The sequence below is a fragment of the Peromyscus maniculatus genome, chromosome 11 (assembly GCF_049852395.1).
Source record: "Peromyscus maniculatus bairdii isolate BWxNUB_F1_BW_parent chromosome 11, HU_Pman_BW_mat_3.1, whole genome shotgun sequence".
Taxonomy (NCBI): Eukaryota; Metazoa; Chordata; class Mammalia; order Rodentia; family Cricetidae; genus Peromyscus; species Peromyscus maniculatus.
The window spans coordinates 29,621,517-29,637,767 of NC_134862.1; the positions used below are offsets into that span (position 1 = coordinate 29,621,517).

At 39.2% G+C, this 16,251-nt stretch overlaps 2 protein-coding genes across 12 annotated transcripts in view; one reads left to right on the forward strand and one right to left on the reverse strand.

Annotated features, from left to right (window-relative positions):
• The window catches only part of Ptpn4 (protein tyrosine phosphatase non-receptor type 4), a 196,340-nt gene that overhangs the window by 117,843 nt on the left and 62,246 nt on the right, over positions 1-16,251 (reverse strand). For 9 of the 11 annotated variants that reach the window (XM_042257998.2, XM_076547235.1, XM_042257996.2 and 6 more), the window contains exon 3: positions 2,783-2,890. The exons of the other annotated variants lie outside the window; for them this stretch is intronic. In XM_042257998.2, coding sequence (XP_042113932.1) covers positions 2,783-2,890 — 108 coding nt within the window. The remainder of the gene's footprint in view (positions 1-2,782; positions 2,891-16,251) is intronic. 11 annotated transcript variants of the gene reach the window in all.
• On the forward strand, positions 4,778-5,930 carry LOC143267766 (N-alpha-acetyltransferase 10-like). The gene is made up of 3 exons (XM_076547243.1): positions 4,778-5,196; positions 5,407-5,539; positions 5,625-5,930. Exons 1-3 carry the CDS (start codon positions 4,856-4,858, stop codon positions 5,856-5,858), a joined length of 708 nt encoding a protein of 235 aa, XP_076403358.1. The 5' UTR covers positions 4,778-4,855; the 3' UTR covers positions 5,859-5,930.

The window sequence follows — 16,251 nt, forward strand, 5'->3', positions numbered from 1 at the left end:
AAGTCATTTAATTTGTCAGTTTCTCATTCATTTTTATGTCTTAATAATATTCTATTGTATGAATAAGCCACATTTTATTTCTCTCCAGTATTTGATAGCTATTTGAGTTGTTTTAACTTTTTTACTATTAGCAACACACTGCTGTAAACCTTCATGTACATGTTTCATAGGTGCACATTTTCAGTAGTTTGAGGTTATATTCCTAAGGGTAGAATTATTGAGTAACAGAGTAACAATGTTTTGCATTTTGACCAACCACCAGACTGTTTTGCCAAAGTGGCACACCATTTTACAATCTCACCAAATCCTTGTTTTTAAGGCTCTGATTTTTGTACAAAAGCATTCAATCATTCTGTCAGACCAAACCAGGAAAAGTAAGCTATAGTTCAGAGCTGTTCTATTCCATTTACTATGCAAAGCCAATCTTGGCGTTTGCAACTCTCAGCCCTTTTGAGTATTCTTGCAGTGTTCACCTTTTCCTCCACCACTTTTTTTTTCTTCTTTTTTTTCAGGTTTATTTCTATCTATTACAAATGTATAAAAAATCCTCCATCAACACTGCTGATAGCAGCAGAACCTTGAGAAATATATCTTTGGTTTGTCTCAGAAAAGGAACACATATTGTACTGTAAAGTTTATAAAATTGGCGCAAAACATTGTAATAATGTTACAATACCAGTTTTAAGAGTTCAGTGACTAATGGGGAGCCTATGGGATACATGCAGAACTGTGAAAGCGATCTCACTTAGCCAGCTGTACACGTAGACTGTAAATCTACATTCAGATCATTTCTGAACCTTTCTTTTAATATATAAATTACCCTCAAACCCTTCAGATAACTTTACATTGACAATCAGAAAGGCTGGGGAGATGGCTCAGTAGGCAAGGGTGCTTGCTGTGCAAGCATGAGGCCATACAAGTTAGGCATGGCAGCTTCTGCCTGTAACCCATTAAGAGGATGGAGAAAGAGATCCTGAAAGCTTGCTGGTAAGCCAGCCTAGCCTCAACAGTAAGTTTCCAGTTCAGTGAGAAATCCTATCTTAAAACAAAGTACAGAATGAGAGAGAAAGACATCTCCTGCTCTGTCCTGCACACCCACACATTCGCATGCATGCAACACACATGCACACATACCAATTAATAGTGGGACAATATAAGAACTGAACTCAAGTCTCTTCCTTGAAAAGATTCTGGCAATAGATAGCTCTTTCTGAATATTTAAATATAAAGCTCAGTAGTAGAAATAATAGTTCCATGTAAAAAATGAGTACAGGGAATTAGGAGAAACAAATTCTTGGTTTTATTAGTGTCAGAAGTAACTCGGGCTTTAACTCCGTAGATTCAACTAATGACTTCTAAAAATATGAGTGTTATGCTGGAAAATTTCCAAAGCCTCTTTTAGGATTTAAAATTCTATAACCATTCTATTAAAACAGCCTTATAATGGAATTTGGAATTTATTTATGTATTTTTGTGTTTGCCCACATGAGTTTGTGTATTATGTGTACAGGAACCCATACAGGCCAGAAAAGGGTATCAGATCGCCTAGAACTAGAGTTACAGGAGTTTGCAGAGCTGGTGCTGGAAACCAAATCCAGATCCTCTGCAAGAGGACTAAGCTAGCTGAGCCATCTTTCCAGCGCCATAAATAGAATAGTAAAACACAGATTCAGAGAACTCTGGTCTTCAATCTACAAATTTTCTAAATAGTACAAGTATTTCTTGCAAAATATACTCCTGACCCAGTGTGGTAGTACACACCTGTATCTCTACACTGGGAGGCTGAGGACTGAGTATAAGGCCAACGTGGGCTACATAACAAACACTTTGTGTTTCAACAGAGAAAGAAAAGAAACAGAACTCTACTACATTAATCAAAAGGATAGACTGTTTCTGTTAAGTCGGTCATAGTCTAACCACAAGTCTAACTACTAAGATATGTTAGTGTATCTTTCAGCTATGTTCATAATAGTATATTTCTTTAGTGCAATTTATAATGCTTAATTGTCAAAGAAAGCATCTCTATGATTCATCATGTCTTATCCTCTATTTCTCTGACCCAATGTTTCTAACCAGAAGAACCATGACCAGGAGTACTAAAAAGTAGGTAGAAACCTAAGGAGCTTAAGATTGAGGATTTGCACAGCTTTGAAATGGAGTATCTTGTGTAAGAAGTGTCTTTATAAAATATTCTTAATTCAACAATTTACAGTAAGAAATTAAGACTTTTGAGAGAATATCCATCAACAGCTGAAATATCACTGAACAACTCCAATTTCAATTTAGTAAATGTATATACACCTAAAGCAGTGGTTCTCAACCTATTCAATGCTGCAATCTCTTAATACAGTTCCTCATGCTGTAGTGACCCACAGCCATAAAGTTATTTTTGTTGCTATTTCTGAACTGTAATTTTGCTACTGTTTTGAATCTTAATGTAAATATTTTTGGAGACAGAAGCTTGTCAAAGGGGTCATGACCCACAGGTTGAGAGCTGCTGATCTAAAGGTTTTTTTTCTCTCTTTAGATCAAGAGGCCTTAGTCTTACTTTTTAGTTCTCTGAGACACAATAAAACTAATACTACACTTACAAGTTGACTTATAGTTATACATACCTTAAAGGAACAGATTCTGATATGTTAAAACAACAAGCATAACAGGCAAAGGAATTGAGTCTAATTATTCAATTAAAGATGTTAAAACTCACTAAATAAGAAAGGGCTTTATATAATGAACAGAGAAAAAAACTACAAGGAAATGAAAGGCAACTGCTTGAACTTACTGGGTTATCTGTGGAATCGTCAGCCAACTGTAAACCAAAATAGTCTCTCTCAGTCAAATCAAGATGCTTGAAGACTATATCCAACAGAACTTGCCCCTGATCATGTTTCTGCAAGAAAAATAATACGAAACCATCTTTAATAGGCTGTACATTCTTTTTTCGCCCTTGTCTTTGTGAAACAGGGTCTCACTAAGAAGCCCTGGCTGAGCCGGGCGGTGGTGGCGCACGCCTTTAGTCCCAGCACTCGGGAGGCAGAGGCAGGCGGATCTCTGTGAGTTCGAGGCCAGCCTGGTCTACCAAGTGAGTTCCAGGAAAGGCGCAAAACTGCACAGAGAAACCCTGTCTCGAAAAAAAACCAAAAAAAAAAAAAAAAAAGAAGCCCTGGCTGGCCATGAAAATCACAGAGATTCACCTGCCTCTGCCTCCTCTCAAGTGTTAGGATTAAAGGTGTGCACTACCACACCATGCACTTTGTTTTTTAACCTTGCATAACTTTTTGTCCTTTTCTACTACAATGGCCATTGTTTATATAGCAATGACTTGGTTTAGAATAAAGCTTCATATGTCAATACCTTTTAAGGGAAACTGTTCATAGAAAAAGTAATAAATATGAAGATGAAAAACTCTGGACTGAAAATGGCTCCTGCAGGCTATTATTATGGTATTTTTGTTATTTTATATTGTTACCACAATAACTATGGAGGCCCACAAAGGTTTCCTAGTGAGATCTGAGCTTGTTTTACCCAGCAGGGCTACATTAGAGGATTGCTTGACCACATGTGTGGCTACCAGGTAACTGGAAAGGGTCTGCACTTGGCTATGCTAGGGTGAGGTCTTTTGCTCCACCCCTTGGCATTCCTATAAAAAGCCTTTAGAAGAGACAGAAGGGGCCAGTAGATACTGATCCCGGCCCTCTTGAGGCTATCCTGTGTTTCTGTTTCTCTCCCCTCTATTGTTCTATCTAAATATTTCTGATACCTCCCACCTGAAGAGTACCCTGGGGAAAAAGTGAAAGGGGGCCTCCCACATAGAAATGGGTAAGCCCCCCAACAGATGGTACCAGGAACAGGGACCAGGGACTTGGTGAAAGGGGGTTGGGGTGCCATAGGAAGCAGTGGGCATGTCCAGTTTTGTAGTATAATGAAGACAGGGGTATTCTATTTTGGGCAGTATAGGTAAAGTAAGGCAGCTGAAAGAAATGCCAAAGTGAAAAGTGAGGCTGCAGTGAATCCCTCCCTCCCTCCCTCCCTCCCTCCCTCCCTCCCTCCCTCTCTCTCTCTCTCTCTCTTAATTTCTATCTATAAAAAGTAAAAATATAGGATTAGGTGTAGGAATTGGGTAAGAAGAAATTTAGAATAAGAGTAGAACTAGGAATATTGGGTAGGAAGAAGCTTAGAGTAAGGCAGAATATAAGAATATAGCTTAGAGTAAGGCAGAATATAAGAATATAGTGTAGAAAAAACTTAGGGTAAATAGCAACAAGACAGAGGAGCTATATCCTTAATTTTTCCAACTATAGGACTATGAACGCAGACTTCTGGGAAAGAATCATAGCCATGAAGAAAACACTATTAAAGAAAAAAGGCAGAAAAAGATTCCTGTGGAAGCTTTTGGCCTGTGGACAGCTTAGATGCAAACCTTGAGTGTAAGGGAAGAATTTTCCCAGAGGCGAATGCAGGTGAAATAAAACCCTTCACTCTGCTGACAGTGCCACTGTATGATAACATTGCACCATCAGACTCAGTTTCCTCTTGGCCATGAAGCCAAGTTTGGGGAACAAAATTTTTAGGAAACACTTAACAATTACTCTCTAAAAGACAAAACAAAACAATGCCAGGCAGTGGTGGCACACGCCTTTAATCTCAGCCCTCAGGAGGCAGAGCCAGGCGGATCTCTGTGAGATTGAAGCCAGCCTAGGCTACAGAGCAAGATCCAGGTCAGGCACCAAAAGTATGTGGAGAAATCCTGTCTCAAAAAACAAACAAACAGCCCTAACGTCCGTGCCGTGCTTCTGAGTGGCCGCTGAGCGTGCGCGTTCACAACCCACGAGGACCCGCGAGCTCCGCCGCCGTGATGAACATCCGCAATGCTAGGCCCGAGGACCTGATGAACATGCAGCACTGCAACCTGCTCTGCCTGCCGGAGAACTACCAGATGAAGTACTACTTCTACCACGGCCTGTCGTGGCCCCAGCTCTCTTACATTGCTGAGGATGAGAATGGGAAGATTGTGGGGTACGTCTTGGCCAAAATGGAAGAGGATCCAGATGATGTACCCCATGGACATATCACCTCACTGGCTGTGAAGCGTTCCCACCGGCGCCTTGGCCTTGCTCAGAAGCTGATGGACCAGGCCTCTCGAGCCATGATAGAGAACTTCAATGCCAAATATGTCTCCCTGCATGTCAGAAAGAGGTGGAAGCCAAGCTGGGGGAAAGGGCAATGTTGGGGAGTGGGGAGGAAGAGGTACCCGATTGATAGGGGCTCTGGGGTTTACTACCTTCAGAAGAAGATGGGAAGTAGCATTAGTGGGAAAGGAGGACTGGGAAAGGTAGGACCTGGATATGGCCTGCCAACCTGCCTGGCCAAGTTTGTGAAGCTCAGAAGTGCCTTATTCCCCTGCAGTAACCGGGCTGCCCTGCATCTCTATTCCAACACTCTCAACTTTCAGATCAGTGAAGTGGAGCCCAAATACTATGCAGATGGGGAAGATGCATATGCAATGAAGCGGGACCTTACACAGATGGCTGATGAGCCAGCCCCAGGGCCTGGCTCTTGTCTCCTGTCTGGAGACTTAGGCCCTGTCTCTTTCCACCCGCTTCCCTCTGGGCTCCCGGCGGCAGCTGAGACGGCACCTGGAGCTGAAGGAAAAGGGCAGGCACATGGTGCTGGCGGCCATGGAGAACAAGGCGGAGAGCAAAGGCAACATGCTTCTGAGCTCGGGAGAGGCCTGTCGTGAGAAGGGCCTGGCTGCTGAGGATAGTGGTGGGGACAGCAAGGACCTCAGCGAGGTCAGTGAGACCACAGAGAGCACAGATGTCAAAGACAGCTCAGAGGCCTCTGACTCGGCCTCCTAGACCCTGCCCCACCTGGTTCAAGCCTCACCCCATGTGCTTTTACAATAAATGTCACCCTGTGGCCTTGGGGAATTTGTGAAAAAAAAAAAAAAAAAAAAAAAAAAAAAAACAAACAGAGCCGGGCGTTGGTGGCGCACGCCTTTAATCCCAGCACTCGGGAGGCAGAGCCAGGCGGATCTCTGTGAGTTCGAGGCCAGCCTGGGCTACCAAGTGAGCTCCAGGAAAGGCGCAAAGCTACACAGAGAAACCCTGTCTCGAAAAACCAAAAAAAAAAAAAAAAAAAAACAAACAAACAATAAATAAATAAATAGATAAATAAATAAATAAAATCAAAAACAAAACCTCTGAAAGCTCTTCAGGTCTTTTCATTTCAGATTTTTTTTTTCTTTCTGTAAGGAAAAAAATTAGATTTACCTGGAAATAACATCTATCAGAATGGAAAAATCACCTATAATTACCCTAGAAAAAACAAAAAACCTCTTGAAACATAGCAAATGCTCTCTGCCAGTGCAATCTCCCCTTCAAGTCAGTATTAGAAAAACAGCAGCCAGAATCCCGTGGCCAGAGGCTATGCCCGTTTTCCACCGAGCAGAGGGAGCCTGCCCCCAGGATGGAGCCGCAGCAGAAGCAGTGTGGGACCCAGTGAGGGGCTGCTGGCGTGGAAGAAGCATGGAGGCTATGAGATCCTCCCTGCAGCAAAAAAAGCAGGGTCTAAGCTCCTAGCTGCAATGGCAGCATGGAAAAAGCAGAAGCAAAGTTTGACCATACAGAAATGGGGATGCAAGTCCTTACCCCCAGAACAGAAAGCAGTCAGCAGAGCCTGAGCAGGAACTCTGTATCTGGGGGAGGCAGATAAAAATCTACCCTGGAGGTAATCTCTCTGAAAAGGCTGAAAAAACTTTTTTTTTTCTTTTTTTTTTGATACAGGGTTACTCTGTGCAGCTTTGCGCCTTTCTGGAAATCACTCTGTAGACTAGGCTGGCCTGGACCTCACAGAGATCTGCCTGCCTCTGCCTCCCGAGTGCTGGGATTAAAGGCTTGCACCACCACCACTAGGCTAAAGCTACTTTTTTGGAGGGGCTGGGGAACTTTTATTTCCAGTACTTTCATCTTCTTTCACTGACCCAGCAAGGTAGGAGCAAGCCCCAAGGTGTTTTTGCTTCTGGCACTAAAAGCACCTGAGTGTATGCCCACTCAGGGAACAGTGCCAGGTGAAAAGCTTAATCTTTACTCAAAAATCTTCCATGGCAAAAAAGCAAAATACTGATTTCAGTACAAACACAGATGTGTAAACAGGAACCAGGAATGCCGCACCCGCCATTGGTTGCACCTGGATCCAAAAGGCAGCTTGGGAAATGTAGTTTGTAAAAATGAAGCGGGCATAGGCAAGCAGACCTGGAGAAAAAGCAGATAGACTGGGACAAAAACTTTCAAAAAGCTGCCCAAAAAACTCTGCTTTTTCAGCTCAAAACATTGTTTGTTTTTTTTCCCAAACGCTGCTATAAAGCTTACCTTTACTTCCCGAAACAAGAAACAGGTGATGCCTGTCATGGGGCAATTAAGACACTAATGATGCTTCTCAAGTCATTTTGAAACCCTTAAGAAGGCAAGGGAAAGGGGTCCATACACTGGGAAATTGCTTTAGGTATGGAAAAAACTTATAGGCAGATTAAAAAAAAAAAACGACCTTGGGTTGTACTTGAAATGAAAGAGAGAAACACTGGCATCATGGCAATCTTAAGAAGCAGCTTTAAAAAATTAAAAAGGGGGAAATTGTATCCTCAGAAGCTTGCTGGCTAGTTAGTTTGGTGAGGAGTGTGCAACAAAGGAATATCAGCTCCAAAAAACACTCCTCCACAGGCCTAATAGTTGCACAGGAAGTTTTTTCTAAGAGCTTTATAGCAGCTCAGTATGGTAATTATTCATGATTTGTGAACTCTCTGTCTTGTTGAAAGATAATATAATAGTTCAGTTAAGAGATCTCTTCCAGATGTTTGCTAAAGTTTTTAAAATAGTCCTGTAGAGTTTGCTTTTGAATGTAAGTTAGTTAAGAGATTCTTCTAGATATTTACTAAATTTTGTAAAATAGATCTATGGAGTTTCCTTTTGAATATAAGTTTGTAAAAAGTATAAGTAAGTATAGTGATATTCATGTTAGTTGTAAATATGTAGGGTGCTGTTAATATATTCCTTCTAAATATTTGCATAAGTTTCAAAAATAGTTATGTAGAGTTTCCTTTTGAATGTAAGTTTGTAAAAAGTGTAAATATGTATAGTGATGTTCATGCTACTTATAAATATGCAAAAAGTGTAAATGTTCAATATAAGTTTGTAAAAAAGTGTAAATACGTACTAGAATTGTTTTTTTATTATTACTTCAATATCTCTATAGTCCAGACAAATTAGGTAACATTAATTTTTAAAGGATAAAACAAATCAATCACATTAGAAGCATCTTAAAGTTTTTATTACTCTTTTACCTTCAGATATATCTGAACACTATGATAGCTTAAAATATAATTTTATGGACTCAATGGCCCCTGGAAAACTTAAGCAATGGTGTCATAATTAGGGGAGCTTTTCTGTCTTCTTCCTAGAAGTTTCCACTCCTCATCTGTTTCTGTTTATAAAGGAGTAGGCCTCCCACAAGGGGGTAGGCCTCCCACAATCGAGTTAGTTTGTACAGAAAAGCTACTGCTGTGTTAGGAATACATGTATATATGAACTACTTAAACAGCTAAAAAGTGTCTTTATAATTAGCATGGGTTTTAGTTTAGTTAAGTGGATACTTTGAAGTGTTTTGAAACGACTGTTTTCTCCTGGGAATCAAAATAGTCTCTTGAAAATTTTATTGAACATTTGTTAGGAGAGAGTTTTGATTTAGAAAAGGGCCTGGTGCAGCTAAGACTGCTGTAGTCACCTTAGACCCATTTCAAAAGGATATCCCATCTTTATTATCATCTACTCCTTTACTGGGAGGTGTGGCAGCTATGGAGATCACTGTGGATGTTTCCAGGCTCTTAATCGGGACCTGGGTCAGAACTGAGTTAAGCTCTGTACCCCCTCTTGGCAGAGGTGGTCAAAGACGGGCATCTTTCTTCTTGTTAGCTTCCTGAATATATGTATGTAAAAATCAATCAATAAGGACAACCTAAAACAAGCACAGTCTATCTGAGGGATCTGGGAGGCCCTTTATTATATCAAGAAGAGGGAATTGTGGAGGCCCACAAAGGTTTCCAGTGAGGTCTGAGCTTGCTTTACCCAATAGGGTTGCATTAAGAGGATTGCTTGATCACATGTGTAGTTACCAGGCAATTGGAAAGGGTCTGCACTTGGCTGTGCTAGAAGGAGACATTTTGCTCCACCCCTTGGCATTTCTATAAAAAGCCCTTTAGAAGAGACAGAAGGGGCTAGTGAATAATGATCCAGGCCCTCCCAAGGCTATCCTGTGTTTCTATCTGTTTCTCTTCCCTCTATCCTTCTATCTAAATATTTTTCACTCCTCCCTCCTCAAGAGTACCCTGGGGAAAAAGTGGGAGTGGGCTTCCCACAGAGAAATGTGTAGGCTCCCCACAAATAACTAATATATGTATGTATGTATGTATGTATGTGTATATATATATACACACACACATATATATATGGTATCTGTGTCTCTTTAATTCTTATACTCAAATATGACTAGAAAGTTGACTACAGTTTAAAATAGTTTTGTGTAGAAGTCATAAAAGGCAGCACATGGAAAAACTTTGCAGGAAATTTGAGAAAGGCCTTTGATTTGACAGAACATAACTTTACAATTATGTACAGAATTTTTAAAAATATCTGACTTTAACCTTATTAATTCAGTAATGTAGACATTATTATCCCCATGTTCCACATCCACTAAGTATGGTAGAAAAGATATGATTGAATAATTTACTAAATAATGAGTAAAACCTAATAGATGAAACAGAAATTAACAAGTTTATCAATAATAATAGAAATAAAAATGAGAAATCATAATGACACTCCATGAGTAGATAATAAATATAAAAAACAATGAGTAAGATAAAAATACTTATTTAACTACAGAACTATAAAATGACACAATTTGTAGGGACACCATTAGAAAATTGTGTGCGCATGCAGAAGCACCCATCTGTGTGTGTGCATGTGGAATCACCCATCTGTGTGTGTGTGCATACACAAGCACCCATCTGTGTGTGTTCACGCAAGAAGTACCCATCTGTATGGGCATGCAGAATTACCCATATGTGTGTGTGCATGTGTAATCACCCATCTGTGTCCATCTGTGTGTCCATCTCTGTGTGTGTGTGCATATGGAAGCACCTATCTCTGTGTGTGCATGCGGAATCACCCATTTGAGTGTGTGCATGTGGAAGTCAGAGGTTGATGTCAAATATCTCCTTTCTTGTGCTCCGTATCTTTTTATCCTTTACATTATTTTTACATTTATCTACATGTGTCTATACAAGTGCACATGTACATGCCATAGCACAAATGTGGGGGTAAGAGTTCAACTTTCAGGAGTCAATTCTCTCCTTCCACCATGTAAGTGCCAGTGACTGAACTCAGGTGGTCAAGATTGTCAACAAATACCTCTACATGCTGAGCCATCTCACCTATCCCTCTCATATTTTTGAGTCAGGGTCTATCACTGAACCTGGAGCTCACTATTTAGAATAGACTGGATGGCCAGTAAGTCCCTAGGGTCCTCCTGTCTCAATACCCTAGCATGGAGTTACGGACAGGTACTGCTATGCTAGCATTTTATTGAGGATCTTATTTCAGGCTCTCCTACTTGCATACTTTGACACCCAAGAGCCATCTCCCCAGCCTAAATTTATAAGGATTAAACAAAAACAGTAACTGTATCAACTATTTCAGATATACATGAACAGCAAAATAAAGTCTAATATTGAAAGAAATAGCTCAACACATCAGTGTGTTCACTAGAAATGTGTTCACTAGAAAACATAATATGATTATTTTACCACTATTATTTCCTCTCATTGACTATAGTAGTCAGAAGGATTCTAAATAAAGTTAGAACCAATCTCAGAGTTGAAAGGACGTATTTTTTTCATAATATAGAGTATAAAGGTAGAACAGATTCCAGAGCTAAATCAGCCAATGAGAGGAAATCAAGAATAGGTTCGCTCCCTTCTGCTTCGCTTGTGTTCCAGTGCTGGCTGTATTTGCGAGCCTTTAGCAGCAATATCATCAACTCCAAGATGCATACCCATACATGACAATGTTTAAGAAAACAAACATACTTGTAAAGTTACCACACAAAAAGACTATGCATCATGTCTTACTGGTCAAAACTGTGTTAAGACTGACAACCAATGGAAGGAAGTATGTGCTTCAAATGATACTACTCAATGTCCATTTGGCTATCTGCATTAAAAATAAAATTGAGTACTGCTATACTCTCCTCTTCCCTTTTCTCATTCTGATTAATTGGTCTAGGGAAAAGTCTAGGCATTACTTTTTAAAGCTACTACAGTAAATCTAATGCACTCTTCTCTTCTGAACAAGATGGAGTAGACTCATTTCTTGCTATACCTCAGTTGAAATGCAAATAATGAACTAATTAAAACACATAAAAGATTTCAATACTTGAAAGAAAAACTGCCATATGGTTTTGTACAGGGAAATGGAGATGTTAAGAATAAGACAGAAGGGACTGGGGAGATGGCTTAGTGTACTTGCTGTTGTAGAGAACCTGGGTTCAGTTTCTAACGTTCACATGGTGGCTCACACCCATCTATAACTCTAGTTCCAGGGGATCTGAACCCCTGTTCTGGCCTCTATGGGCACTAGGCACACATACGTTACAAAGACAAACATGCAGCAAAACAAATACACATAAAACAAAACAAAACAAAATAAATTTAATAATAAAGATAGAAAGTTCAATTAAGAGATGATTGCCCTGATAGTAATATTAAGTGATCTAAATTAGAGTATCAAAGATGACAAAGTAAAATGGACCTATTCCAAAATAGCAGATTGGCAAAAAGGTAACTATGGGTGAGAAAAAAAATGAGACATCAAGAATGTTGTATTTGTGTGTCTTGATTAGCAAATGGATTCCTGGTCATGCCACTTGCTGATTTAGAAGGAACAATATAAAAACACTGCAGTCCATGAGAGAAGTTAATTTTCAAAAACAATGAGCTTTCAAAGAAAGAAGATTTAAAAAACACAACTGAGAGGCTACTGAGATGGTTCAGCAGTTGAGAGCATTCATGGGCTGCTCTTGCAGAGAACCTGTGTTCAGTCCCCTACACTCACATGATGGCTCACAACCCTTTGTAACACCAGTTCCAGGGAATTTGATGTCTTATTCTGGCCCTCATGGGCACTAATGCACATGCTGTACATTGATACATATAGGCAAAATACTCAAACACATTAAATAAAAGTAATCTTTGAAAGAGGAAGCTGGACTTCAGGGGTTCATTGGATCTCTTTGTCCCTCTTCCTAATATGGTCACACTGAAAAAGTGGGAGCTCTTTATTTAAAAAATACAAATGAAAAAAATAATCTGCTCGTTCCTTGCTTCATTAACTTTCTATTGTCAATGCCACAATAAAACAAATTGGGTAAGTTTAACTCAAAAGACCTTTATTTTGACTCATGGTTCTGAAAGTTTTAAGTAAAGGGACCACATATAATGACAGCCTTCTTGCTGGTAGAGTGCATAGGTCACGTAGGCATCACAAGAGACAGAAACGTCGATTTTATGGTTCAGATATGAAACATTCTCCCCAGGCTCATATATTGAAGAGATGGTACTCAGCTGGGGGTGCTCTTTGGGGAGGTTGTGGTAACTGCAGACAGTGAAAGAAATAATGTCACAAGGAGCTGCATCTTGCCTTAGATCCTTCCTGTTTTTCTGCTTCTTGGTTTCCATGAAGAAAGCAGCTTTGTTCTACTACAGACCCCATTATGATGTTCTGCCTAACCATAGCCAAGATACAATGAAACCAAAATAAGTCCTTTATTTTTTTTCGGGTGTAACAGCTGTGAAAAACTAACACGGGAAATTGGAAGCAGGAAAGTGCAGTACATGCTGTGATTACCTAACCATAGGTTTCTAAAGCATGTGGGATTTATTTAAGGGAGAAATGTGAGAAAATTTGGTGACAAGAGCTGAAGAGGCCAAAGCCAGGAGTACTTAAAGGTGGGAGAAGGCTAACAGGAATACAAACAGTGAACACCAGGTTAATGAGGTTTTGGATGAGAATAAAGACCTATAAAAAAAATGGACTAAAGGCCATTCATGGTACAGTGTGGCAAAGAACTTGCTGGCATTTTGTCTGTGACCTGAGAATTTCAGAGAAGCAAAATATAAAGTCAATGCATTAATTAATCTGATGGAGGAAATCCAGCATTCAGGCTATGGAACAGTCATCGAGAGATGGTTTTCTTTTTCTTCTTCTTCTTCTTCTTTTCTTTTTTAAGCAAGGAACAAAACAGAAATGTTAGAAAAATATGTACTTTGGTCAGAAAATTATGTAGTCTGGCACTTAAACTTGCTGGCAATAAGGCTATGGTTGTTAAAGAAACTGTATTCACTAAAGATATCCAAGTTTTTGTACCATGAAAATAAGAGAGATTCCTTGATGACATCATAGATGTCAGTGAGACTACCTACCATTCATGTCAAAGCCAAGAATATATAAGTATAAACTCATTGGAAAAGATTTCCCCTCAAGTAGACAGTGCTTCTGACACCTTGACTGCACATGACCACCTAAAGAAGCGTTTTCCATGAACCCAGCACTATCAGGCACAAGGCTACATCAACCATGGTCCAAGGGAGTCCAACTACCATTCAGGCTGGCAGCAAAACCTTGGCTTTGTCCATATAATTTTTCTTTTCAGGCATGTGGATTAATGTTTTGTGGGCACACAGATCATCAGAGCTTCAAGGTCACAAAGGTTTTTACCCTCATTTCAAAGAAAAGCCTGTAAGGCCAGGCAATGTGCAGAATAGTCATATTCCTTATAGGCTGCCACTGAAAGGATGATAAATAGAGCAGATGAAATTGCTCAGATGAGAATAAAAAGAAAACAGCTGCAGGAGAAACTCATCATGAACTAACAATTCTCAGTAGGCTGTTTTAAAAAGCCAGTTAATTAATATTTGATTAGTTGAGTCAGTGAATGACAAAAGAGTACACTGAAACAATTCTAAAGTTTATGTATGGTTTTTAGTCCCTCTGCAAGAATTACCAGCCCTTCGGTTCTTCTTATTTCACATAAGGACCAGTAAAAAAACAAGGCATTTGGGAGAATCACTAAAGCTCAAAGGATAACACTACAGATAACTTAGAGTAAATTGTGCTTTAAAAAGTAAAGGCTAGCCAGGCGGTGGTGGCACTTGCCTTTAATCCCAGCACTCGGGAGGCAGAACCAGGCGGATCTCTGAGTTCGAGGCCAGCCTGGTCTACAGAGTAAGTTCCAGGAAAGGCGCAAAGCTACACAGAGAAACCCTGTCTCGAAAAACCAAAAAAAAAAAAAAAAAGGTAAAGTCTATCCTTGACAGAATGTACTTAGTTTTGTTACTAGTAACTGCCTAACTAAATGAAGATTCTTGTTGGTAGGCCAAGAACAAGGAGAGATGTGTTGAGACCTGGCTGGAAGGGAAGATTGAGCAGCTGCTCTGCAAACTAAAGACAGAGAGTTATACTCTTTAGAATGCAGAATAGCAAAAGTTAAACAGAAAATATTTATACCTATTCTTTATTGGCTGGTTAGTTTCTTATGAGTTTTTGTTCCTATACAAAGCAGTTTTCATTGATCCTAAACTATGAAAACTATTACTTCAACAACACCAGAGCTATGATTTATAGAACCAAAGGCTGAATGAGTGTACTTAGGGGCTGATGTACTAAAGAGGAAAAGTCCAAAGCCAAATTGGGACTCCTTGCAGTAACTATAACTTGATCCAATATACATATATTCATGTGTGTATCTTCACTGGAAAATAAAAGGATTTTTTATTTTACAATGTAATCATCTAACCTAGATGGTCCCTGAGGTACCTATTTCTAAAGATTCTCTCCTGAAGATCAGCAGATATTGGGGAGAGTTCCCTCCATATTTAGCCCAATGACACATTATAATAGCTCTTAAAAGACCGAAATTTTTCAGCCATTATCAGAAGATAGAGTTTGATCACCCTCTGAGTGAAGAACACTTACAGGAACAGATCTTCCTAACAGACAATAGGAACATCAAAAGATGTATAGTGGTTTTGATAAAGTTTCAAAATATGGAATGTGGAACATGATTGAGAAAGATACTCAATGTTTACCTCTGGCCTCCATGTGCACACACAGAAAGGCACACAAACGAATACACACACACACACACACACACACACGGTGGCAATAGTTTTTTTACCTTGAACTCATTCATAAAATAGAAGTAAAAAATAATAATAGAAAAAAAATAAAGCATAAACTGAACCTTTTTTTTTGGCCTTCATCATGAAAATATTTATATTTTTTCTGAAAATAACAAAAAAAATCACAACATTTTTATTTTTAATCTTCCAATGATTGGTGATCAATGAGTGAGATTTCAAACACTAGAACTTCAAACTTCATACAATTTGCTCATTAAGACCATCAGATGTATTTGCATAGACATTCACACACAATAATAAGCAAGGAGGTAAGTTTATAGGGATATGTGAAGTGTTAGTTTTCATTTCAAACACTTCCTATGGAGATTTAAAGAAGAAAGAATGGGGCGGATACTCCAATGTCTCTTCCATAGAACTTGAAAGCAAGAACAAAGAAAGTCCCCTCCCTGCACAGACAATGCTTCAAATGACTTCTTCAATAATAACTTTTCATATTAGATTTAGAACACAAATGATGGTCTAGAAACATCCTTATGTATTTATGAGCAACAAGATGCAAGAGTCAGCACTGTGGAATTAAAATGCTAGGGCAAAAAATTTTCAGTTTAATAAATTGAACCTTTTTATAAAAGACCAGTGAGATGGCTTAAAGGGCAAAGAGGTTCTTGCTGCCACGCCTGATGACCCGAGTTTGGGCCCATGGTGGAAGGATAGATTCAAGTCTCATCAGTTGTCTTCTTATCTCCACAGGCACAATCATTCATATATATTACATAATAAATACTATATACACACATACATAATAAATTAAAAGATGTAATACAAAATACTATTTAAAACTAAAATTTTCTATATATTATGAAACTTTCTCATAGTTTTAGGGCTAGTGAAACTATGCAAAACTTTTCTATATAGAAAAGGAGGGCCTAATAAAGAAGTTATATATAGCTAAATTCCTAATAATAACATTAACAATAGCTAACACTTACTGAATACTATTGCCA

Coding starts and splice junctions, on each gene's coding strand:
- LOC143267766 (XM_076547243.1), top strand. CDS start 4,856: ATGAACATCCGCAATGCTAGGCCCGAGGACCTGATGAACATGCAGCAC. Junction 5,197..5,406: donor TCCCTGCATGTCAGAAAGAG/GTGGAAGCCAAG, acceptor ATTCCCCTGCAG/TAACCGGGCTGCCCTGCATC. Junction 5,540..5,624: donor CACAGATGGCTGATGAGCCA/GCCCCAGGGCCT, acceptor TCCCGGCGGCAG/CTGAGACGGCACCTGGAGCT.